This window comes from Cyanistes caeruleus, chromosome 21 (assembly GCF_971803275.1).
Source record: "Cyanistes caeruleus chromosome 21, bCyaCae1.hap1.1, whole genome shotgun sequence".
Classification (NCBI taxonomy): domain Eukaryota; kingdom Metazoa; phylum Chordata; class Aves; order Passeriformes; family Paridae; genus Cyanistes; species Cyanistes caeruleus.
The window spans coordinates 3,673,874-3,697,235 of NC_141721.1; the positions used below are offsets into that span (position 1 = coordinate 3,673,874).

At 54.9% G+C, this 23,362-nt stretch overlaps 1 protein-coding gene across 4 annotated transcripts; it reads left to right on the top strand.

Moving 5' to 3' along the window:
• On the top strand, positions 1 to 22,971 carry SH2B2 (SH2B adaptor protein 2). Of its 4 annotated transcripts, none has more exons than XM_086859588.1 (10): positions 1 to 123; positions 970 to 1,099; positions 9,545 to 10,432; positions 12,692 to 12,793; positions 16,340 to 16,431; positions 18,606 to 18,700; positions 18,880 to 19,062; positions 19,191 to 19,384; positions 20,074 to 20,245; positions 20,595 to 22,971. In XM_086859588.1, the coding sequence occupies exons 3-10, from the start codon at positions 9,572 to 9,574 to the stop codon at positions 20,906 to 20,908; spliced, it is 2,013 nt and encodes a 670-aa protein (XP_086715714.1). In that variant the 5' UTR covers positions 1 to 123; positions 970 to 1,099; positions 9,545 to 9,571; the 3' UTR covers positions 20,909 to 22,971. The 4 variants fall into 4 exon arrangements, with proteins under 4 accessions (XP_086715714.1, XP_086715715.1, XP_086715717.1 ...); XM_086859589.1 differs by having other exon boundaries at positions 22 to 139; XM_086859591.1 differs by having other exon boundaries at positions 32 to 145.
• Positions 22,972 to 23,362: the final 391 nt, after the last annotated feature.

Below are 23,362 nucleotides of genomic sequence, written 5' to 3' on the forward strand. Positions count from 1 at the left end.
GGGCGGCGCTGCCGGCGGGGCGGGGGGCGGCGGGGCCGAGCCGAGCCGAGCCGAGTCCAGCCGAGCCGAGCCGAGCCGAGCCGAGCCGAGCCGAGCCGAGCCGCCAGCAGACAGCGGGGCCGGGTGAGCGCATCCTCCGGTACCGGTACCGACGGGCGGGGAGGGCCTTTCATTCCCGGTTATCTCCCCCCCCGCGTTCAGCAGCGGATCCCCCGCCCGGGGGAGGGTCCCGCCCCCCGCCGCTGCGGCGCGGTGCATTCGGGAGGGTTCCCCAGCCGCCCCCTCCCCTCGCACGGCGGGGCCGGGGCCGCCGCCGCCGCCCCCCCGGCTGGGTCACCCCCCCCTCTCCGGTTCTCGGTGAGCATCGCCGCCTCTCGGGGCGGCCCCGGGCCCCGCGGGGGCCGTGATGGGGCAGACCGGGCTGGGCCCGGGCGGCGGGGGCTGCTGTCCCTGGGGAGCGGGGCTGCAGCGATGGCTCGGGCTCCCCCGGCCCTGAGGGCTCCCCCGGGCCCGGGGGCTGCTCCGGGGACCGGGCTCCGGCCGTGAGGGACTGCCCGGGGGAGGGGGTTTTACCCGGGGCCGCAGCCGTGGGTTGGTTCCCCCGGTGGCTGGGGGGCACAGGCAGCACGCAGCCCCCGCATGGATGCTCCCTTGTTTCCTTCCAGTCAGTATTGTGTGGCCGGCTTTGCACGAGGGGTGCTGCGGAGGGATGGCGGAGGCCCCCCAGGGCTCGGTGCCTGCGGGGCCCCGGGGACAGCCGTGGGGCAGCGGCGGCTCCCGAGCTTCCCCAGCACCGCGGGAAGGGCCTCGGGAGGCTCGGGGGGACTTTCTGCCCGGCCCTTCTGCTTGTTTGTGGCTTTGGTGAAGTCAGGCCGGAGCCCAGCAGGACTGTGGCTTGGGGGAGGTGAGATGTGCCTGGGGATATTGCTCTGGCTCCAGGGCTTGACAGCCTAAACCTTTGCCTTCCAGGTCCCTCCCTCCAAGTCGATGTGGTACTTCCTTCCAGTGTGGAAATTGATCGGTTGAAGTTATGCGTTTGACCTGCAAGAGCCACGCTGCCGGTGCTTCGGGGATCTTGTGAACTGGAACGGGAAAGGAGGTAAAAATCTCTCTGTCCCCCCCAGCACCCTGCCCAAAATCCCCCGTGGGCCCCGCTCCTGGGTCTTTGAGAGGATGAGGAGGAGCTGGGGGTGCTCAGCCTGGAGGAAAGGAGGCTCAGGGGGAACCTTCTCGCTTTCTACAACTGCCTGGAAGGAAGTTGTAGCCAGGTACAGTTGATTAGACAAGAGGAAATGGCATCAAGTTATGGCAGGGGAGGTTTAGTTGGATATTAGGAAAAATCTCTTTGCTGAAAGGGTTGTCAGGCTTCCTAGGGCAGTGGTGGAGTCACCATCCCTGGAGGATTTAACACATGTGTGGATGTGGCACTTGGGGACATGGGTTAGTGGTGGCCTGGGCAGTGCTGGGGGATGGTTGGAATGGGTGATCTTGGATATCTTTTCCAAACTAAACGATTCAGTGATTACTCAGAGCTCCCCTCCATGAGGATTTTTGGTTTGGTTTGTTGGGAGAGTGGAGAGGAATCGTGTACATCTGGGGGGTGCCTTTCTATATAGAAATCATCCTCCTAAACCACACAGGCTCTCCTGAAATGCTCAGCCCCTCTTCCCTGGGGGGAGGGCACATTTGTACAGACAGGTGGGTGTGTGCTGCCAGGAGATCTGCTCAGATGGGATGGCAAGTGCCCTTGGACCTTCCCTCTGTGTCCTTCAGTGCTATTTCCCAGTGTCTCACCATCACTGTAACACATCAGAGGAGCCCAGGGCTACAACTGTTTCCTAAAGAAGCTGCATAATCCCCTCTGCTCCAGCTTGGGGAGTGCACAGGTTTGCCTGCCCTGTGTGGTGTCTCACCCAGCTCAGTGACCAGACCCCTGTGTCATCAAGGAGGGCGAGTCAGTCCCTGTCTGGTCAGGGCTTTGGGGTTAAAATCACCTCCTTCCTCCCATGTGAGTTCCTCAGTTGGTTCAGGGCTGCAGTGGCTGCTTGACTGCCTCTTCTGGCTGATCCTCTGGGCCATCAGGTCTGTCCCCTCTTCTCGTGGACTGTGAGCACCCTCATGGCAGCATGGTCTTGTCCAGCCTCCCCTTGTCCTTCCTCCTTGGAGGTAGAACACCCGCCTCCTCAAGATGAGGATGTTGCTGGCTAATGCCTTTCCTCTTCCTCCTCCTCTTCTTCCCACCAGAAGCAGAGAAACGAGATGATGGTTGCACATCTGCTGGCCCTGCTGACTCAGGCTGGCTGGGATGCCCCAGGGCTGTGCTTCCAGCCCTGGGGTTCCTGCATCATTCCCCTCCTGCCTGTGGGTGCCCTCACTTGACCTCAGCTGCTTTCCCTGCCCATGGATGCCAGTGAGGTGGTGGGATAAAGGTTGGAAGCTTGTCTCTGGCTAGGAGATCCCTTCCTTGTGCAGGCAGAAGGAACCTGGGGGCCCTGTCCCCAGGTGTGCTCCCAGAAATTCAATCCCATCCCACCTGGCTCCATCACAGTGGAGAGGAGGAGAGAACTGAAAGGGAAAACTGCATCCCACACCTGATTTTTGCTAAAGGGAGAAGCAGAAGGGCTTGGAGAATCTGTTTGCTCTCATGCAGGGTCTGGGTTTGGGATGAGACTTGACTGGAGCCCCACATCCATCCACACCCACAGGTGGGGGGGACAGGAGAGGGACCCAGCGTGCATCCACCCCATGGTCCCAGTGGGGAGATGTCTGTGCCCTCCTCCACTGGGTCCTGGCAGCATTTGGACCAGGAGAGGGGCTGCAGTGGCACCCCAGAACCCTGGCAAGAGGGATGGCAAAGTTGGACACAGCCTGTGAATCCCTCTGGGGCAGTCATGGCCATGCTGGGTATGAAAGCTCTGCCTGCCCAGGAGCATCCCTGCACAGTGAAGAGAAAAAGGATATTTGAGGTTGGATCTCCAGCCAGGGTTGGCAGCTGTAACAGGGTGTTTTGGCATCATCTGGTTGGGGGGGGGGGTGGTGGTTCAAAGCCCACTGGAATTTTTATTTTGCTTAATACACCACTTAAGCAATTAGCAGTGATTGTAGCAGTCCTGGGTGAGGCGCTGGGTAGAATTGAATTTCCCCAGCTCAGATACCATTAGGCAGCAGTTTAAGGCTGTTTGCAGGCGGGTATGAGACAGTGATGCGTGTGGGGAATTAGATCTGCAACGTAAAAAAAAACATAATAAGAAAATTTCCTACAGAACTGTGTAACTTTATCTCATGTTTATTATGTGCTGTAATTGAAAAACAATCGCAGGGGTTTCTCTGAGCTAATGATGGGGGATCCCCAGTGATGACTGTGCTGGATCCATCAGGGTTGGCTTTGTTGAGCATCCACTCAGCTCTCTCCCCAAAAAACACCCAAAGAGCTCCTCCATGGCACAGCAATCCCCAGGGCAAGAATAATCTCTTTTTAAAGAGTTTGCACTTGCTTTGGGAAGTGCAGTTGTGTTGATGTTGCAGGGCTTTTTCTTTGAATCCCCAGAATTTTGGGTGCATCCAGGGGAGGGGGCAGAGCAGATGAATCTCCTGTTGTTTGGCATCTCTGAGTCCAGGAAGGGTCTGCCCACAGGTACCAGGTCAGTGGTTAATGTGTAACAGGTGTGCAGGACACTGCACCCACAGCACACCAGCCTGGAGGGATGGATGTGCAAATAGTTTTCCCAAGGATGGGAAGGCGAGAGGAGGAGGAGGAGGAGAAGGTTTTTGTTGTGGGCTGAGGGGCGGAAGGAAGTCGAGGCTTAGCGAGGGAAATGTGAGATTGCTTGGTTGGGGACAGGGCTTGTGCTGCTCCTCGGGGGAGGCTCTGCTATTGTGGTGGTTAAAAATAGACTTTGGACTGGGTAGTTCTCTGTGGGAAGCTCTCTGGCTGGAGACAGGCACGTGAGGTGGCATCCAAGTGAGGGGGAATAGACAACAGCCTTTGACCTCCTTCACCTAAAGCTCTGGGTTTTTAACACTCATTTATTTTTTTCCAATAGTTTTTCCTTTGGGGCATTTAGGGGGTGTCTCTGCTTTATTCCCAGACATAGCCTCCAAGCCCCAAGCTGCATTCACGATGCCCAGATGCACCAAAGCTTTGCTGATCATTGTCACTGCAGCCTGGGGACCCTGTTCCCCATGGCTGAGGTGTCCCCCAGGCCCCAAAAAACCAGCAGCTACCCCAACCAGGGTTGAGTGGCTTGGGTGATGCTCTGGCCCCGTGCATGGGCTGGCAGAGTGGCTCCCTGCAAGCTGGATGGAATTACTCAGGGAAAAGATTATCTAAGATCCAGTGGATCTTATCTGTGAACTTGTCTTTATTTTCCAGCAGCTGTCAGCACGGGAGGTACAACATCCTCTGTGGAGGATTTTGGAGGGGAGGGAGAGGAACAACCCTGTGGTATGGTCAGAACAGTGGGAAATTGAGAAAATCTCAGGTTTTGCTGGGGAGCTTTCATGGGTTCATCTTTGAGGAGCATTGTTTCCTGTGGGGCTGAAATCAGGATATCACACAGAGCTGTGGGGACACCCTTATGTGCAAGAGGAGGAAAGGTTCATTTCTTGCCCATTTTCTCATCTGAAGATGTGTCCCACCAGCACCTGCACCCCAAAACCTTGTCCTGGCCACCCAGCACTGCTGAGTGCTTTGGGTCATCTGTTTTAAGAGCTGGGCTGGCCAGTGGGACCCCTCACAGGGCAGCAGAAAAAAGCACAAGGAGTCTTTTCACTCCAGAAAAATATTTTCTAAGCTGCAGGTGGACCCTGAGGTGCATCTGGGCAGGGATAAAGCAAGCTCCTGCTGAGGGATTGGTTGGAGGCAGGTGGTTTGACTATAAAATTTGAGGCCAAAATGCTGTTCAATTAATATTTTAGTGTGATGGCCAGTAAATGAGAGGAACAAAGAATGTTTCCATTTCTATCTGGTTCAGAGAAGCAGTCTGATTTAAGAGCACAATAGTATAAATAGTACACGGAGTACTGAGGAGCATGGGAGGCAATCAGCTTCTCCCAGCCCAGGGCTGTGGCCGGGGGTCCGGGGGGGTGTGAAAGGCACAAGGCAGGTGACTTCTGCTTTTGTTTTGTTGGTTTTCTCTTCCTCAGCTCGGCTTCTGCCTGCAGTCACAGCTCCAGGGCTGGGAAGGGTCCTCGAGGCGACAAAGGGAGGTCACTTGGTGACACGCTTCAGGTGCCAGCTGTGGAATGAGGGGGAGATCAGCTCCCACGCATCCCTCATCCCGTAGTGCTCGCTCAGTAGGAGCGGGGATGATGTCCCTGCTTCTCTCCCTGCAGCCAGCCCCTTTCGCTGCTCTTCGGCTCCCTCGGGAGCTCGCCGTGTGCCAGGAGCATCAGCTCGGGGGGGCCGGGGGTATCGCCTTGCTCTGCGACCTGCTCGTGACTCGGGGATCTCCTCTGGCACGGCACGCTGAGGTCAGGCGCTTTTCTGGGGGAGCAGGTGCCTGGGTTTCCTCGTGTCATTCCCATGGGATCGCGATGGCCAGCTGGGGTTTTGAGTGGCATCGATCTTGCTGGAAACCGAGCAGCCTTGCAGGACTGGGACAGCCGGGGCTGGGCTGGGATCTCCTTCCCCAGGAGCCAGGGTTTTGCTGCACGCCCTCCTGCTCTGCATTTGCCTTTCCCGTTGCTCTCTGGCAGTTTTCCCACACAGGTGGAGGGATGCAGGGATGGAGGGACTCAACTTGCCGCTCACAACCTCCACCAGAAAGTGCTTTTCCCCACTGAGTTTCGGATCACTTTGTCCCAGCCTGGCTGCGCTGGGCGGAAGGGAAACATCTCTTTATTAGGGTTGTTTCCTTAAATAAAGCCATCAGAGGCAGCGCTGGGCAGGCTGCGCTGGGCAGGCTGTGCTGGCCATCCCATGACCGGCGTTGCGCATTCGGGTTATTAACACCTCATTAGATGCTGGTTCCTCCCCACGCCTCTGGTTCAGCAAATCCCAGTGGCTTTGTTGTTGCTCCCTGACTCCTGCTTCACCGGGCGAGTTGTTTTTTTATGGTCTCCTGCGCTTCTGCTGACAGTTTAAATTTCATTTCTTCTTGAGGTCAGTAGCTTTGCTTTGACTTTCAGATTATTCTCTGTGTGTCCACACCTTGGTGGGAGAGGTGTCCCAAATCACTGCCAGCAGCTGGTTCTCACCTGCCATCCCAGCCTGGGTTTCCACTTGGCAAACCCCAGAAGTTCTTTATTTTTATCTTCTCTTCTTAAATCTTGACTCAGTTTCCCAAATGACAGAGGCAGCAGGCACGGCTCTGCTCTGGGACAAGTTTGGGGACTCGTGCAGGGGGGTTGGGAGCCTGTCACCAGCCTGATGCTGTGGTTGCCACCCCATGGCTTCTTCATGACAACCACCCCACTTTATATATTTATTTTCCTGTCCTCTTGTGTCACCCAGGCCAGGGACTCAAGATTGTGGCCCCTGAGCCAGTTCTGGAGTGGGCTGATGGCACTTCCAAAGGGATCTGGCTCCTTAGAAAGGTGCCTGGAGCATGCTGCAACCCTCAGGAAGCTGGGCTGGCAGGGGATGGCCCTTTCCAAAAAGCAATTGCAGATTTGCTGCTTATTTTCATCGTGAGCTTATTTTCGTCTCCGCTTCCACCGCTCTGCCCGGGGATGCTGTCTGTGGCATGATAAGTTATTTCAAGAAGTGGGGCAGAGCTGTTGGTATGGAGGGGAGTGCAGGCAGCCAGATTAAAGGTAAATCTACACAGATAATTGGGAGCCTGCTTCCTGCAGAAATCAGGTGAATCAGGGGCGGGGATGGCTCTGCAGTCCCAGGGGCTGCCTTTAAACCGCCCCACTGACTCCCAGGCTGTGCTGCTGGATCCTGGCCGGGGGCTCCTGGCTGTGCTCTGGGCAGGGTGGCTTGGATATGCGGCACAGGGTTCATAATCCCCGCCGCCGCCTCCTCAGACCTGCCAGCTGTCTCTCCTCTAGGCTTCATTTTTATACATTGGCCTTTTAAAGTCTGTCATCCCCATGCAGATGAAAGGAAGATGCTGTGATGCCTCTGCGTGAGTGTCTCGGAGCCTCAGCCTGGCTGCCGTGCCTGGATCTCCTTGAGGCTTTTTGTTTGGGGCTTTATCTTTTTTGAAGTGCCTTTTTTTTCCTTCTTCTTCTCTTTTTTTTTCCCCCCTTAACCTCTCAGAGTCTGTTAGCTTGCCATCCCTTGCATTCAAGCAGGCAGGCCCTGAGCACCAGTTCCTCCTGGAGAGAGGGATGTGGAGCTGTGTTTTCCCCCAAATTCAAGGGAGGGAAACCAGTAAAACCCCTGGGCTCAACACCCAGGGCTGATGCAAATAAACCCATCTCTGAGAGGCTTTCTCTTCCCCCCACAAGCCCCTTCCTGCTCTTTTCCCTTTGCACCCTTTCCCTCCCTTGCTCTTGCTGTGACTGCTTGGATTGGCAGCAGGAGACTCCTTTTCCATCTCCCTTTTCTCCCCAAGCCCAAATACTCCTGGCCCGTGGCTTGGTGCCAGGGTAGCTCCCAGGCCATGGCAGAGAATTGGGTTGTGAATTTTCAATTCAAAGGGCAGAGTCTTTAAACCCTCTGCTTGGTGATGGATGGATAATTAGGAATTTCATTTGCTGGGCGGGTAACAAACAGCTTTGCATTTTCTACTGCTTTGCTGATGTCTCTTGGGGAAATTCAGACACTGCTCCTAAACTGCAGGGATGGGTTTTTTCCCAGCTGGCATGGCTCGCTGCTCAAGTCTCTGGGAAAGCCCTGTGATGCTGGGGAGTGCTTTGCCAGAGATTTCTGCAGGGGATGGAGCTCTGCTGCTGTTGTGGGATGTGAGGAGCCAGTGCAGGTCCATGTGTAACCTGTCCTCAGTGCCTCCTTGGCACAGCCAGGGCACTGAGCAGCATCCCTGCCTTAAAGGTGGGAAAATGCCACATGTATGGTATTTCTGTTGAGGTTTTGTTTCCTGTGTGGGTTTCTCCCTGTTTGGGGAGCTTGAGAGCCACTTCCTGGGATGGAGATGCTCCCAGAGAACTCATCTCCATGGGGATGTGCTGGGGATTTGGCAACCAGCTCCTGGCTGGAGCTGCTCTGAATCACAGCCTTCAGGGCTCGTTCCTCCTGGGGTCTGGGCACTGACATGGTTGGGGTCTGGAGGATAAGGAGCAGTTTATGCCAGTCCCCAGTGCCCGCCCCAATCCCGTGGCTTGTGTCGTTCATCCGAGCAGTAATTAATTACCGGCCGTGTGAGCTGCCGGCGGGATACGGCGCGTGATTTATTAGCAGGAGTAATCCCTCGCCAGCAAAAGAGCTGCTCTGTGAATGGAGAGCAGCAAAATCCAGGGAAAGAGCTGCTCTGTGAATGGAGAACAGCAAAACCCGGGGGAACTGTCCTGCCCTTCCAGAACTGGATCCCACAGGCACAATCCCTGCCTGGAGCAAGGCAGCCACAGGCACCCTTGGGCTCGGTGTTTGAGCCAGCTCAGGTGGATTTGCCAAAGTGCTGCCCTTGGAGTGGAGGAAGGAGAGGTGTCTGGACACAGGGAGCAGGTGTTTGGGGTCATGGGCTCAGCAGTGCTCCAGCCAAGGCCCACCAGCAACAGCAGCCATGAGCAGTTTTGGCACTGGGAGGTGATTTTTGAGATGCAGTCACTGCTGGGGCCTCCTGAGGAGGCTGTTCATGCTGCCCAGAGCCAGGCAGAGGTTTGGAAAGTGCAGTATGAGCACCAAGCCGGACTGTGCACGTGCCCTGCCAGTCCCACAGTCACTGGGAGAAAGACCAGTGTGGAGGCTGAGAAAAGTGGTGCTTCTCCCAAGGGCTCACAGGGCTGGTGTGCAGCTCCCATCAATTTCTGGTGTGCCCCTGGGTCTGGCTTCTGTTCCTTTTCCCCCTGTACCCAACCTACTCATTGGCTTCTGCTGAGGACCTGTCCTGGGTTATCTGGTAGCTGATGCTCAGCAGGGAGGGCAAAATCCCAAAATTGATGTGGCAAAGGATGAGGGCCAAGGAAAAGAGACTGGAGAAAGAGAAGGACCAACTGCTGAGTACAGAGAGGAGGGTGCTGCCCTGGGTGGATACTTCCCAGTTCTCCCTCCCTCTATGAAGAGCTGTGCCATGCCCAGGCAGACACAGAGTGAGAGGAATCCTGCAGGCAAATCCCCCTGGGCTCCTGTGCTCAGGGACTCCTTAGTGGTTTCATGAGAAATCAATAATGCTTTTGCATGGTCATAATCGTAAAATAAGTACAATTTATGGCTGCTGCCAGGGCCAAGATATTTTCCTAGTGGATGAGGTGGAGAGAGAGCGACACACAGACACCTTCCCACAGCATTTTCCTTCGCACTGGAACTGCAGATCAGCTCTGGCATCAGGGCAAGGGGTGGCCCCCATTTTGGAGGTCAGGGTTGTTGTCCATGTCCATACCCCCGTTTGGGGATGCAGAGTGAGTTGTCCATGTCCCCGTTTTTGGGGGACAGGATGGGTTGTCCGTGCCACTCTCAGGCCATGTTCTTGTCCCGCAGCCCGCCGGCAGGTGGAATGGGGCAGCCATGAACGGCGATGCCCTGTGCCAGGAGCCCTCCTCCCCGCTCCCCGACTGGAGGGAGTTCTGCAAGCTGCACGCCCAGGCAGCCGCCGTGGACTTCGCCCAGAAGTTCTGCCAGTTCCTGAAGGAGAACCCCCACTACGACACCCCCGGGGCAGAGACCTCCTTCTCCCACCATTTCACCGCCAACTTCTTGGACATCTTCAGCCTGGAGGTCAGCCGGGTGTTCGTGTCTGACTCGCCCACCAAGTACAACATCGTGCCCTTCGTGGGGCTGCAGAACTGCCACGTCCCCTACGGGCGGGAGGTCACCCCGAGGAAGGAGGAGACGTCCACGGAGTCTCTGGACAGCATGGACGCCCCGCTGGGCGCCAGCCGCTACCTGACCCCAGCCCAGCAGGTGCAGGCTCACAAGGTCTCCTCCTACGGGCAGTCCCGCAGCTCGGAGGACGTCTCCATCCACGCTGCCACCAAGCCCAAGTTCAAGAAGGGCTTCTCGCTGAGGAACATGAGCCTGTGCGTGGTGGATGGGATGAAGGAGATGTGGCACCGCAAATCCTCTCCGGAGCCGGGCGCCGAGGCTGCTCTGGGCGGCCGCAGAGCCGAGAGGGAGCCGTGGCCGGCTGGGGGCAAGGAGCCTGGGGACCCTCGGGAGAAATGGACACACAAGCTGCGCCTGTCCAAGGTGCCCTCGTCCAAGGTGGAGCTGGTGGACATCCAGAGGGAGGGGACGCTGCGCTACATGGTGGCCGATGACACGAACTGTGTGGGCAGCTCGCAGTGGCAGAAGTGCCGCCTCCTGCTCCGGAAAGCGGTGAAGGTGGAAGGAGAGAGGTTCCTGCTGGAGTTTTATGTCCCTCCAAAGGTAAGGCCTGGCTTTTGTCCACCGTTGTTTTTATGAGAAATTCAAGCAGCAGTTGGGCTTTGCTTGGGGCTTTTTTTGTTTCCAAACTGAGCTGGGCTGAAATCCAGTTCTGGTGCAGAGGGAGATCTGGTGCTGTGTGGCTGAGGTGAGAATGGATGGAAAAATATGCTTGAAACCCATCCAACCTGCAGGCCAGGATGAACCTTGCACTGTTGGTGTTGGTCTGTGCCTCTCACCTTTTGAGAAAATATAAAACATGAGATCAGACTCAAGTGCATCTCTCTGGAGCTCAGCATGGGTAGGGATGGTGGGCATTACTCTGGGCTGGGCTGGACTGGGGGCTTCCCCAGCCCAGGAATGGGGCCTGGCTGGAAGGAAACAACCTCATGTCCCAGGTGTCCACGAGGCAGCCTATGGAAGAGCTGGAGAGGGATATCTAACAAAGGCATGGAATCATGGGACAAGGTGGAATGGCTTTAAATAGGGATAGTGGGACATTGGGAAGAAATTCTGCCCTGTGAGGGTGAGGAGGCCCTGGCACAGGCTGCCCAGAGAAGCTCTGGCTGCACCTGGATTCCTGGAAGTGTCCAAGGCCAGGTTGGATGGGGCTTGGAGCAGCCTGGGACAGTGGAAGGTGTCCTGCCCGTGGCAGGGGGTGGAACAGGATTCCTTCCAACCCAACCCATTCCATAATTCTGTGGATGGAGCATCTGATGAAGCCTGGCATATTAGCTGCACCGAAGAGAAAATAAACTTGGGTTAAAATGGAACAACTGCTGCTCTTAAAGCATTTAAGAGAGAGCTCGTAGAGGGATTCCTTTTTTAGTGTATCTTGATTTGCCTCTAAAAATCAATTTTGAAATTATTTTATGGCAACTTTTATGAACGTTGTCTGCTCTTCTGTTATAATCACACCGCACTTTGGTTTACAGTTTTCTCCTCTCATCCCATCTTGCCTTCCATCTGGCGAATGTAAAAGTGGCACCAGTCTGGCACAGCTGGAAGAAAACTGCTTTTTGCTTCAGCAGCCCACAGTTTTGTTTTTCCATAGACCCCACAAAAAACTATGGCCATGTCTTTAAACCTTTAAAGGGAAGAACTCTCCTGGAGAGGAGGGGGTTGGAATGAGATGATCTTTAAGGTCCCTTCCAATCCAAACCATTCTGTGATTCTGAGACCCTTCTCTGGCTCAGGGGTGAATTATCACCTTGTTTCCTTTCCTTCCGAAGCAGCTGCCGCTTCCTTTCTGACCTTCTCCTGTGCAAACACCAAGATGGAAAAATTCCCCAGGGATGGGCAGAGCCTTGCACGGCTGAGACGTGTCTGCAGGCAGAACTGGAGCTCTGGGACTGGCAAAAACGAAACATCCTGCAAGGGAGAAAGCAGTTTCTGTTCTGTCTTGGATTTATTTATTTTTATTTCCCAATAAAAATGGGAACTGAGCCCGTTATTGGTAACTTGCAGCCAGGAGCTCCTTGCTGGCCTCATCCCACCCACTGCACCCAAGGCACCAGGCACAGGTTTTGGTGACTAAATCTCATCTCTGCTTCCTGCAGCTGCAATGCTCCAAATCTCAGAGCCCTGGAGGGGACCAGCCCTGGAGAGTAGCTCTGCGAGCTCCTTTGTGGGGATTTGTTATAATTAAAACAAATATCTGGGGAATTTGTTGCTCAGCAAACACTTGGAGTGGGAGGCACCGGGTCTTGCCTCCCCACCGAGGCTCCGGCGGGTGCCAGGGGCCCTGGGGGAAATTAATTTTTCTTTATTTTAATGTAATTAAAATTCCCTGCATGGCTGAGGCTGCTGTGTTGTAACTGCTTGGTTGAAATGCTGCTCCTGTGCTGGAGAACTGGGGCTGTGTTTCCGCATGGGCAGCATCCCCCATCAGACAGCACAGCTCTCTCCGTCGGGAGAGGGTTGAAAATGGAGAGAAATTAAGTGGTGTTGGCAGAGCTGGCACATCAGCCTGTGCTGGAGCAAGGAGGGTGGCTTGGCAGTTAAAAGCACCTCCCTGTCTTCCACTGGGCCTCCTCCTGGTTTAATTCACAGAGCTCAGAGTTATCAGGCACGGGAGGGAAATCAATGCTGTTTATCCCTTCCCTGTAATAACCACACAGGCTGAGCTGATCTTGCCTCTGAGAGCTCTGCTGCATTGTCCCCAGGGGCAGTTTGATTCAATTGAGTGACTTTTTTTTTTTTTTTAATTCATTGATTTCTTTTAATTTATTTTCTTTCTTATTTTTTTTTTTGTTTTCTCAGGCTTCCAAACCCAAGGTGAGCATCCCTCTTTCGGCCATCATCGAGGTGCGCACCACCATGCCCCTGGAGATGCCTGACAAAGACAACACCTTCGTCCTAAAGGTGAGGGCAGGGTGTGGATCCCTACAGGAACCCCCTCTGCACCTGCACCCTGCACTGCAGGAGGCTCAGTCCCCAAAGGAATCCTTGCCAACAGCATAAATGCTCCCCACAGGATCCCTGTGACCCCAGCTGACACTAGGGGTGTTTTGGGATCAAGCTGTTTGGCTTTCACCGTGCGGTTTGGCTTCTCTGTGTTTCCAGGAGATGGGATAAATCAGTGACCCAAGACAACCTGCAAGGGAAAATGGTCCTTGGTGCAGCTGCTTGTGGTTTTGTGGCTGCTGCTGTCCCTCATCAGTGACGTGTGGTGGCTGTTTCATTGTCACAATGTGATGGTCCTTAGTGCTGTGGTCTGGTTGATGAGGTGGCATCTGGTCAAAGGTTGGACTTGATGATCTTGGAGGTCTTTTCCAGCCTTAGTGATTCCATGGGAACAGCTCTGTGCAGCCAGTGAGACCCTGGGGATCAGCCAGGCATGAGCAGAGAGTAAAAGTTTCTTCCTTCAGAATTTTCCATATTATGTATTTATTAGCTCAGTGCTGCCTTTTGCTCTGCTGGAAGACAACAGCCTGTCATGGCAAATCAGGGCTGCATTTTGCAAGGTCTTGGACACCACGATGGAGATGGACCTCTGGATTTTGAGCATGTGCTCTACCTCTTCTCAACAAACAGCTCTCCCTGATGCCTCTCCCCAAGAGCGTGTGGCACAGCAGAGCAGAGAGGCCAGGCCTCCCAGCTGAATGAACCTGCTTGAAAACTATGAAAGGAAAAGAGGGGGGGGAAATTGAGCCTGGCTTTGTGAAAGCTCCAAATCCACCTGGCCCCAGCACGCATTCCCAGGGGAAATTTCTTTCCATCAAATCCAGCTCCTTGTCAAGGTCACACAGCTTCTCCTTTCCCTAAGGGCTTCTTGCTCTTCAGCCTCAGCAGTGGTCAGTGTCCACCATGGGCACAGAGGCTCTTTCAGCTGTTGTTTGCTGTGTCTCAAAGGCCAACCTCAAGTGTCTTCTGTCTTCCAGACTGACCAGCCCAAGGTCCTCCTTGCTTTCCTTGCAGGCTCTGGAGATTTAACACCCCAAAGTGTACAAGGCCCAGAGCAGATGGGAAGGATTGCTTCTCCTTTCCTCTTCCTCTCTGTCCAGCCCAAGCTGATGCAGTTGCTTTCCTCATGGCACGACGATGATGGTGTTGACTCACACGCAGCCTGTGGGCTGGTGTAACTCTGGGATGATTTTTGCAGAACTGCTCCCCAGTCACGGTTCCCCAGCCCGCACACCCACGGCGATTGCTGTGAGCCCAGGGCTCACCCTGTCCTTGAGCTGGAGGCTGGTTTCAGCTTTTTCTTCCACTTCAGCTTTGACAAGTTCATTTGAATTCTTGCCTAATCCTCCAACACACTTGCAGTGTGATGTCATCCATGAATTGATCAGGTAGCCTCGCATTCTTTTGTCCTCATCACTGAGGAGCACACACAGAGAGCCTTTGATGGGAAGGAGCTGCTGAGCACATCCCTCAGCTTTGACCACTGGCCATTGATAACACATCAGCCACCAATCTCTGCTCTTGGAAGATGGCTCATCAACTACTTCTTGTCACATTTTCTAGACCCCCTTACAAGCCCCACCTCAAATATGTCACATCAGTGTCCAAAGCAACACCCAGGATGTGCTGCTGCTTCTCCCTATCCCTGGGGCTGTCACGAGCATGAGCAGATGGGCTTAGTGATGACAGATCCCTTCTGGGAGCCTTCAGCTCTGGGATGCCTCCTGGGTGCCTGTGAGGGTTGGTTTCTCTGGTTGCTGATGGAAACTTCTGAAGGAAAATTCTGCACTTGCCTCCTTCCCATCTTCTGAAGCCAGACATGTTCTCTCCACTCCCACTGCTAACAGCTTGGTGACTCCTTCAGCCATTCCTTTAATGCCCTTCTGGAATGCTCCAAACCCTGCCAGATGGAAAATACCTGCTTTACCAGGTACCTCCTGCTCCTGCCCTATCCTGGCTCTCACCCTGCCACAGGGGAATTGATCACAGTCGATCCTTTGAGTGAGCTGAGGCAGCAAGCACAGCATGGAGCCCCCCCAGCCAGGCTTTGTTCTCCCCTCCCAGCTGTTGGCACAGGATGCTGTTCCCCTGTGCTCACATCCACTGTTATTCATGCCTCATTTTCTGCCCAGGTCCTTCTCACTGGGGCATCTTTCTGCTCTCCCATTCCCCCTTTGCTGGCTGGACTTGCAGAGGAGGTGAGGGGGAGGTGGGCAAGCTGGGTGCTGTGGTTTCCCTTCCCATGTGATGTGGAGCCCAATCTCAACCTTCACACACAACACACAGGTTACGATGGGTGGAAAAGCCCCTGCCTCGTTTAGAGAGGCCACACTGAAATAGTTTCTGCCAGACTGCCTAAAAATGAGCAGTCAGCGTGTCCCCAGAGCTCATCAGACACCAAGCACATGCAGTTTTTTCCATTGCACAAGCAGGTGCTTGCAAAATACCCAGACCCTGCACGTGCTTTGCTTGCTGTCATGCTCTGCATGAGTGAGCAGCCCCATCTCCCACATCAGCTTCATGCCTTGCCCTCAAACAGCCAGAGAAGATCCTTAAGTTAAACAAACTGGGGAGGGGGAATCTTTGCTACTCCCCTTCACCTCTGCTCAGGACAGGGTCCAGGCCACTGCTCAGCCCCAGCCAGGGCTCTGCTCCCTGCCCTCCCTGCTTATTTTCAGGATGGTGATTCAGTTGTTTGTGATTAATTGAATTTGCTTGGAGGTTGTCTCAGCTGGCAATGCGACACCCTCCTGGAGTCAGGGCTGCTCTGCCACCTCGGGAACACGATGTTTAAGGCTCCATGAGGGATGCAGGGAAACCTGCCAGAGGCACACACCATCCCATGGCATCTGAGTCCACTGATGTGGAGCTTCTGCCTGGCCCCAGAAAGGCACAGCTCCTTTGGGCTGGACAGTTTGGAGGCTCTTCTGCATCCTAATTTTTATTTTTTCTTATTTTTCCTTTGAAAGGGGGTTTCTCTCCCATTCTGTTGCAATCAGAAGTCAGAAGCCTTATGGACCAGTAGGCAGAAAAGAAAATGGAGGAGATGTTTAAAACTCCTGAGGTCTGGCAAGGTTTTGGAGCAGAGAGCAGTGTGGCTCTGCATATACCTATGCAGAGCTAGTTTTGGGGGGACACAGAGGTGCCCCAGGAGTGAGGGATGCTGTCTGTGCTTGGGCACGGTGCCATGTACCCCAGTGCTGCCAGCCAGGTGTGTTTTTTCCATGGAGATTGTAAAAACCTTGTAAAAAAACTCGTATTTTCTGATAACAGTGGGGTGGGGTTTTCCTTTGAGCTCCAGATTTGGTCAGGGGTTCATCTTGGATGCATCTCTGTGGGTCAGCCCTTGGAGCTCCTGTGCTGGGATGGGGTGGGACACTGATCCTCTCCTGCTCAGCTGAGGTGCTGTTCAGGGGTCTGGCTGGATTGTGGGGTGTGTTTTGCCTCAGGGTGGGGGCCAGCACCCCAGCACAGCTGACTCCATCCATCCCACATGGCCTGCAGGTGGAGAATGGGGCCGAGTACATCCTGGAGACCATCGACTCCCTGCAGAAGCACTCGTGGGTGGCCGATATCCAGGACTGCATCGACCCTGGGTAAGGAGTGCTGGGGAAGGGGCTCTGTGGGGCCAAGCTGTGGTGCCTGAGCACAGGCTGTTACCCAGATGCAGTTTTTGCTGCTTGGGTTGTCAGAGGAAGTGCCCAACTCACACCAGCAGAGGTTCTGGAGGTAGTTAGCCTTCTGCCAGGGGTGCAGAGCATTGGCCACCTGTCCACCCTTCTCTGCCCCACATCCCCTCAGCCTGGCAGAGGCAGGTGACCTGGGAACAGAGCCTCAAAGCAGGACTTTCCTAACACCCACCTTCTGAAGCTTTTATACCATATTTGAGCTGTTTACCGTGTCTTTTTCCAGCTTAGCATCCATGACATATTTAAGATTCTGCTGGTTGAACTGATTTATTTGTATTTCTCTCACAGTGGCATCAGTGTTGTCATTGGAGTCATAACTCAGCCAAAACTTCTCATCTGCTGTTTCATCAGCACGTGCAGCAAGTTGTGTTGGGGAGGTTTGAGCAGCCTGGTGCTGCTGCCCTTCAGCTGGCTTAGACAGGCCCAGCCTCAGGGGAAACCCTGGCACTGCCATTCTTGGCAGAGTTTTGGAAAAACCAGGTGCCCACACTTGTAGCAGTGAAAACATCAAGCAAACCTGGAACAGAGGCTTGGAGAGGCTCCTGCTCCCTCCAGGCTGCCTTTGCCCCCTTCTGCTAGGCAGAGGCATTTGGTCACCATGGAGGCTGCATCTCACAAGAGAGGATGCACTGGTGCACTCGAGATCTTTGCTCCTTTTGGTGTTTTCTGAAATCTGTAATTCATTGGCATGGATTGCCCAGAAAAGCTGTGGTTGCCCCATCCCTGGAAGCATCCAATGCCAGGACAGGGTTTGGAACAACCTGGGATAACGGAAGGTGTCCCTGCCCGTGGTAAGGGGGTGGAATGAGATGAGCTTTAAATTCCCTTCCAACCCACACCATTCTGTGATTCTGCAACTCAAGAAGCACTGCTGGGGCTGGGCTGCTGATGTGAGGCTGGGAAAAGGCCTTTTTTTCCTCAGTCCATGTTTCAGTGCTGGTTTTCCAGCTGGAGTTGAGCTCCACAGCCGTGCTGCCCTCGAGCCACCGCAGGAGCTGCCGGCATCCCCGCGCCAGCCCCTCTCTCTGCCCCTGGCAGCCTCCCAGCCCTTTCTGTTTGCTTAGCACCCAGCACCGTCCCGCTCTGGCCTCCGGACGTGACTGCAAAGCAAATAATAATGAACTCCAGAGCAAATAATAATGAGCTGTTTAATACACCGACACACACGCTCGGTGCCAAGAGCGAATTCTCAATCAGCTCCCGATGCTTTTGCCAAGGGCTGCGTGCTGGAGCCGCTGCGTGAGCGCCCAGCGACGGCTTTTCTGCAGAGCAGTGTTGGTTTTGGTTTCCTTCCTCCCTTCTTGTTTTTAACTGGCTGCAGCTGAATGATTCCCAATGGCTGATTCATTTACTGGCCACTAAATAACTCAGCAGCTCACAGGGAGCTGTTGCCACCGACGCAGCCGCTTCCCCGCTGCCTGTGCCCACGTGGCCCGTGTGAAGCAAGAGCAGCCAAGTGCTGTGGGCAGCTCTGGACTCTTGCTGGTGGCTGGGATAAAAATAGGATGTGGAGCAAGCTGGATGCTTGTGCAAGAAGGGTGCTGAAGTGCACGGGGAGGGCCAGCAACAGGGATGCTCTGAGTGGCTCCCTGGCTCTATTCCCACTCGCTGTCCTGCTCCAGGCCTCCTCACTTAGTGTTTTATGTCTTTTAGGGATGTAATCCCTGTGGGTGGGTAATTCCCTTTGCAGAGGGGGAAAGTGAAAGCGCCCTCGGGTGGAAGTTGGTGCTGGGAGGGTGTGTGGGTGCAGAGCAAAGCACTGAGAATCAAGGTAACAGCTTTCCTTCCAAACCCACAAGGCTGCAGCAAAATCCTGCAGCTGGAACTGACCGGCATGAAAGCAGTGTGGGCTTTCAAGGGTTTAATCTCTCCCATGCTGGTTTCTCACCCCCAAAAAGTCATGTTTGGTGGCTGCTGTGCCTTTCAGTACTCTTGGTGCAATGACAACCCCTTGAGAGGAATTCAGGAGCAATAAGGATGTGTTATTGGATCCCACTGGAATTTTGTTTGGCTGAGTCCCCATTCCATGGCAGTGAGTAGAGGTGCCACATGTGTGTGTCTCTGTCTGTGCTCTCCTCCAGGGACAGTGGGGATGACATTGAGCTGGTGTCCTGTGCACAGGGAGCCTGTCTGCCAGGCAGGACAACCTCATCCAGCTGCGAGTTCCTGAATGATGGTAAGGAACATCTGAGAAAGTCTGGGAGTCCCTCAGAGCCATAACCTAGGCCTCAGGTGTCTCTAAGATCCAGGAGTATCCAACACAGTCACCTGCAGAGCAGGAAAACCCCCAGCTTTGCCCAGTGATGGTGGGTGAAGCTGAACCACAAACTCATCCCTCTGCAATTTCCCTTCCAGAGGCACCCAGGCCACCAGACAGATGTGCCCTGCCCAGTGCTCACAACGCTGCCATGGCCACCGCTGTCCCCGTGCCCCAGGGCCGGGGCAGGGACTCCCTGGGGGAGCTCCTCACCCACGTCCCACTGGAAAGCTTCCTGCAGACGCTGGAATCCTCTCCCACCACTGGTGGGCATCTCACAGGTACTGGGATGTAGGATGCAGCCCCAGCATCTCACTCTGGAGGGTGCCCAGAGGGAGAGGAGGAGGGGGCAGGAGGAGAGGGGGTGATGTTCGGGTGCTCCCTAAAAACCTGCTGTCCCTGCGGGCAGGGGAGGACAGTGAGGCTGAAGCTGAGATCAACCTGTCTGACTTCCCCTGGTTCCATGGGACTCTGTCACGGATCAAGGCAGCCCAGCTGGTGCTCTTCGGGGGCGCCCGCAGTCACGGATTGTTCGTCATCCGGCAGAGTGAGACACGGCCAGGGGAGTACGTGCTGACCTTCAACTTCCAGGGCAAAGCCAAGGTGGGTGTCCTCTGCTTCTCTGTCAATTTTAGTACCAGCCCTGCCCAGCACCTCAGGTTCCTTCTTCCTCTGTGGGTGACCCCAAATGCAGCAGCTCTGACCCCAAACCCCAGCAGGGCATCCCTCAGGGCCACCTGTCCTTGTGCCCCAAGACCCCTTTGACCAGCCCCTTCTACACTTTCCCAACTGGATCAGTCACGTGAGCATATGGATAAATACCCCATGGGGGCTCATGTAGCCTGGCACACCTTCTCCTGCCCTCTCCTTGTCTGTTCTGTGTTCTGAAGTACACAGATGCACTATGAAAAACCAAGCACAAGCACTTGTTTGCTGGGTCTCTTTTCTAGCAGAGATTGCCTGTTTTTGTCACCTTGCAGGAAGCAGTTCAGGCGGGCTAGAGACTTCCCCAGGCTGTCTGTGACCCCGGGATCAGAGCTTCGGCTGCCCCTGCTTGTAACCAGACACCGTTTTCTGTGTGTTTCTTTATGGTGTTCATCCCTAAGAGGGGTCAAACTTCTCCTGAGGCTGCAGCAAGTGGGGTTTTACAGGAAACACCTTGCAGCAGGGTGAACACAACAATCCTGTTAGGAGCAAGCCTCTCTAGGCTGATGGAGGTGGCTCCTGCAGATTGCAAGGGTGGGTCTCACCCTCACGACCCCCAGCTCACTCCCTGCCCCCTGCACTTGCAGCACCTGCGCCTGTCGTTGAACGAGAGTGGGCAGTGCCACGTGCAGCATCTCTGGTTCCAGACCATCTTTGACATGCTGCGCCACTTCCACACGCACCCCATCCCGCTGGAGTCGGGCGGCGCGGCCGACATCACCCTCCGCAGCTACGTGGTGGCCCAGAGCCCGCAGCCCGGTAGGTGCCTGGGCTGGGCAGGGCTGGGATCTCGTGTGGGACAGATCCAGGGGATTCCCTCCCTAAAGCAGTGCCCTGCTGATGTGTGTGGCTCTGGAGATGTGCCAGGCTGGGTGTCACCTGCTGAAGGCAGGGCTGTGTTGGTGTGACCCCCTGGCTCGGGCAGGAGAGCAGTAGAGAGGTCTGCAAGGCTCGGAGTGTCCCGCTGTGCTGGGAGAGAGCGGGAAGGAGGGTTGGAGAACAGGGTCAAGGATATGGAGAGGGGGTGTGGGAAGGTACAGGGAGGGAGAGAGATGGGGCTGAGCCCACAGACAGCACAGGAGGGGTCAAGCTCCTGTTTCCCTTGCAGACACCGTTCCCCCGCCACCCCTCGTGTCACAGCCACCAAGCTGCCGGGTTGACGTGCCACCTCCACACTACTTCTGCAGCACAGCACCCACGGGCCCGCCAGTGCCACCACCTGCTGAGGGGGTGGCTGTGGCCCCCACTGTCCCTGTCCCCGCACCCTACCACCGCCTGGAGGGTGCCCTGGGCCCCCGGAGCCGCAGCGACAGCGCCGAGCGCCAGCCGGAGCCTCCAGCCGCCAGTGCCGAGGACTACCATGAGGCTGACAGCGCCCGGAGCCGGACCCGGGCGGTGGAAAACCAGTACTCCTTCTACTGAGCCCCCCGTGCTGGGGGCTGGATGGTGGGGGGAGCAGGGCAGCTGTGCCCCTCACCGCTGCACCCAGCCTCGCCACCTCCTCCTGCCACCACCAGCGACCCAGCTGGGACATCCTCCTCGCTCCCTGCTGCTTTGGGGAGCTGTGTCAGCAGTGGGCAATGTCCCAGCTGGACCTGGCGCCAACCCCAGGGTTGGGGCAGTGCTGGGGGTATGGGAGGCTGAAAGAGTCAGTGCCATTTTAGAGCTTGCAGCCTCTTCTCCTTCCCTCTGGACCAAGAACTCTCCCAGGGCCGAGCTGGGCTCCCTGCATCTCCCCCTGGGTGTGATCATTGTGGGATGGCACCCACAGCTGTGACAGGCTCCATCCTCCAAAGCACCTTGGCATGTCCCCTCTGGGGCGAGAGCTCAGCATGGCCAACATCCTTCTGGCACCATCGCCCTGCAAACCAGCTGCTGACGGACTCTGGCATTTTGGGATGAGCATGGAAATGTCAGATCTCCATGAAGAGACTCTTCTTGAACATGTGGATCACTGAGAGGGTGCTGCTGCAGAGGCCTGAGGGTTTATCTGGGCTGGCTTTTGGGCTCCCTCTGGGGCATGTGTTTCCTAGACTCTGACAGATGAAGGTTTTTGTCCAGAGCTTAATGTATGGCATTCAAGGAAGGGTTTTCCTGCTGTCCTGCCTTTTCTGTTCCTTTGTTTCCTTTCTCTCTTTGCTGTACCAACAGAGAATCCCTGGATAACCCTTTCTTCCCTCCTCTCGTCCTTGATTTTTCAAAACTTAAGCTCTCCACAAGGACATCAGCCTTCTGCCTGCTCTCTGCCACAGCTGGGCAATATTTTCCACTGCTCAAGGCAAACCTTGAAAAATACCTCTTTACATCAGTTTTTGGTTATTTGGGATGTCTTGAGGGGTCAGGCAGAGGCCAGGGCTTGTGTCCAGAGGTGAGGGACAGCTTTGCCTTGCAGGTAAAAGCAGGTATTCCTGCTTGGCTGGGCTCCCAGGGATAAAAACACTATGTTGATTCTTTTCCAAGAGGTCATGGAAGCCCTGAGGATGTTTTTATAAGCCAGGATTTGTGCCTGTGGGGGCTGGGAAGGGCAGCTTTGCTTGCAGACAAAGTGTTTGCACGTCCCCCTTGGTTTGGCTGACACAGCTTGTCTTACCGAGCACCAGGACTCCTGGTGTGGCAGTGACAGGAGTGACAGTGCTCACAGCACCTGAGCCAGGTGCCTTTGGAGTGTCTGGACAGGTCTCCAGGTACAGCAGACCCCACCATACCCAGCTAGAAGTTACCACTTAGTTAAAAGAGGTACAAGCCAAGCCACAACCTCAAAAAAAAAAAACAAAAAAACAAAAAGCCTTGAATTTGCGTGGAATTGGGTTGGGCCAAATTTTTATTTATTAGGTGCCTTCTTTCCTGAGCTAGCAAGGCATGTCCCCAGTGCTTGACTCACGTGTGCCTCCTGCTTCAAGAGGACAGGGAAGGTGTCTTCTGTGATGTGAGAGCTGCCTTTTGGCCCATGGATGTGTGAGATGAGGCCTTGTGGATCCCATTCCTGGAGCAAATGCCACCTTCTCCCCAAACACACGGCCCTTCCAAGGGCAGCAGGAGCAGTTTGCTCTGTTGAGGATATTTCTCCTTCCTCAGCCCAGCTAAAACACAGCTCAGAGGAGCAGGGAGAGGCTGGGTGCTCTGGGTTGATGGGTTTAACACATGGTGGATGAGGGGAGATCTCCAGATCTGATACAGACATGGTCACTGGTTCTTCCCTGAGGCCCCAAGGGTGGGATCCAGAAGGCTGGATGGGAGCACTGCCTTACAGACCTTCAGATATTGGCTGTTTCTCACTTTCTGTGTCACAGGATAGGAAAAGGAGGGGGAAGCAATGATCTGCAAGCAAAAAATGTTAATTTGTAAATAGGGAAGAGTCTGGAAGAGTTTACTGTTGTGTAGAATAAATTAATTTTATTTAAAAAAAGAAAGGGGAGGGGGGGGACTTGTTAAACAAATGGAGAACTCGAGTTCCGGTTTTAAAATAAAATCACTTGCAAAAACAACAGCATGTGAGCAAGAGCTTGGGGCTTTGCTGGATTTGCTACATAAAAAAAAAAAAAAAGGAAAAACAGAGGGAGGATGCTGTCATGTCTCATGTGTGCAGACCTCGTTGCTATCTCTGGTTAGCTGGGGCCAGGCTCGATCTGTCTCTGTCTGCTGGAGTGCACTGAGAGAGGAGGAAGGGAGCAGAGAGTTCTCTCTTCTGCTGAGCAGAGGGAAGAGGAGGGTGGGTCCAGGCTGTACAGGACAAGGTTTCCTCTCCTCCTCCCTGTTAATTACTTTGGTTAGTCAGTAGTGCAAGTCAGAGTGGTCCAACCCCCAGGCAGCAGGATAACAGGGAATGAGCAGCCTTGGGCTGTGAAGTTGCTGTTCCCTTGCTAAAGGCCTGTGCTA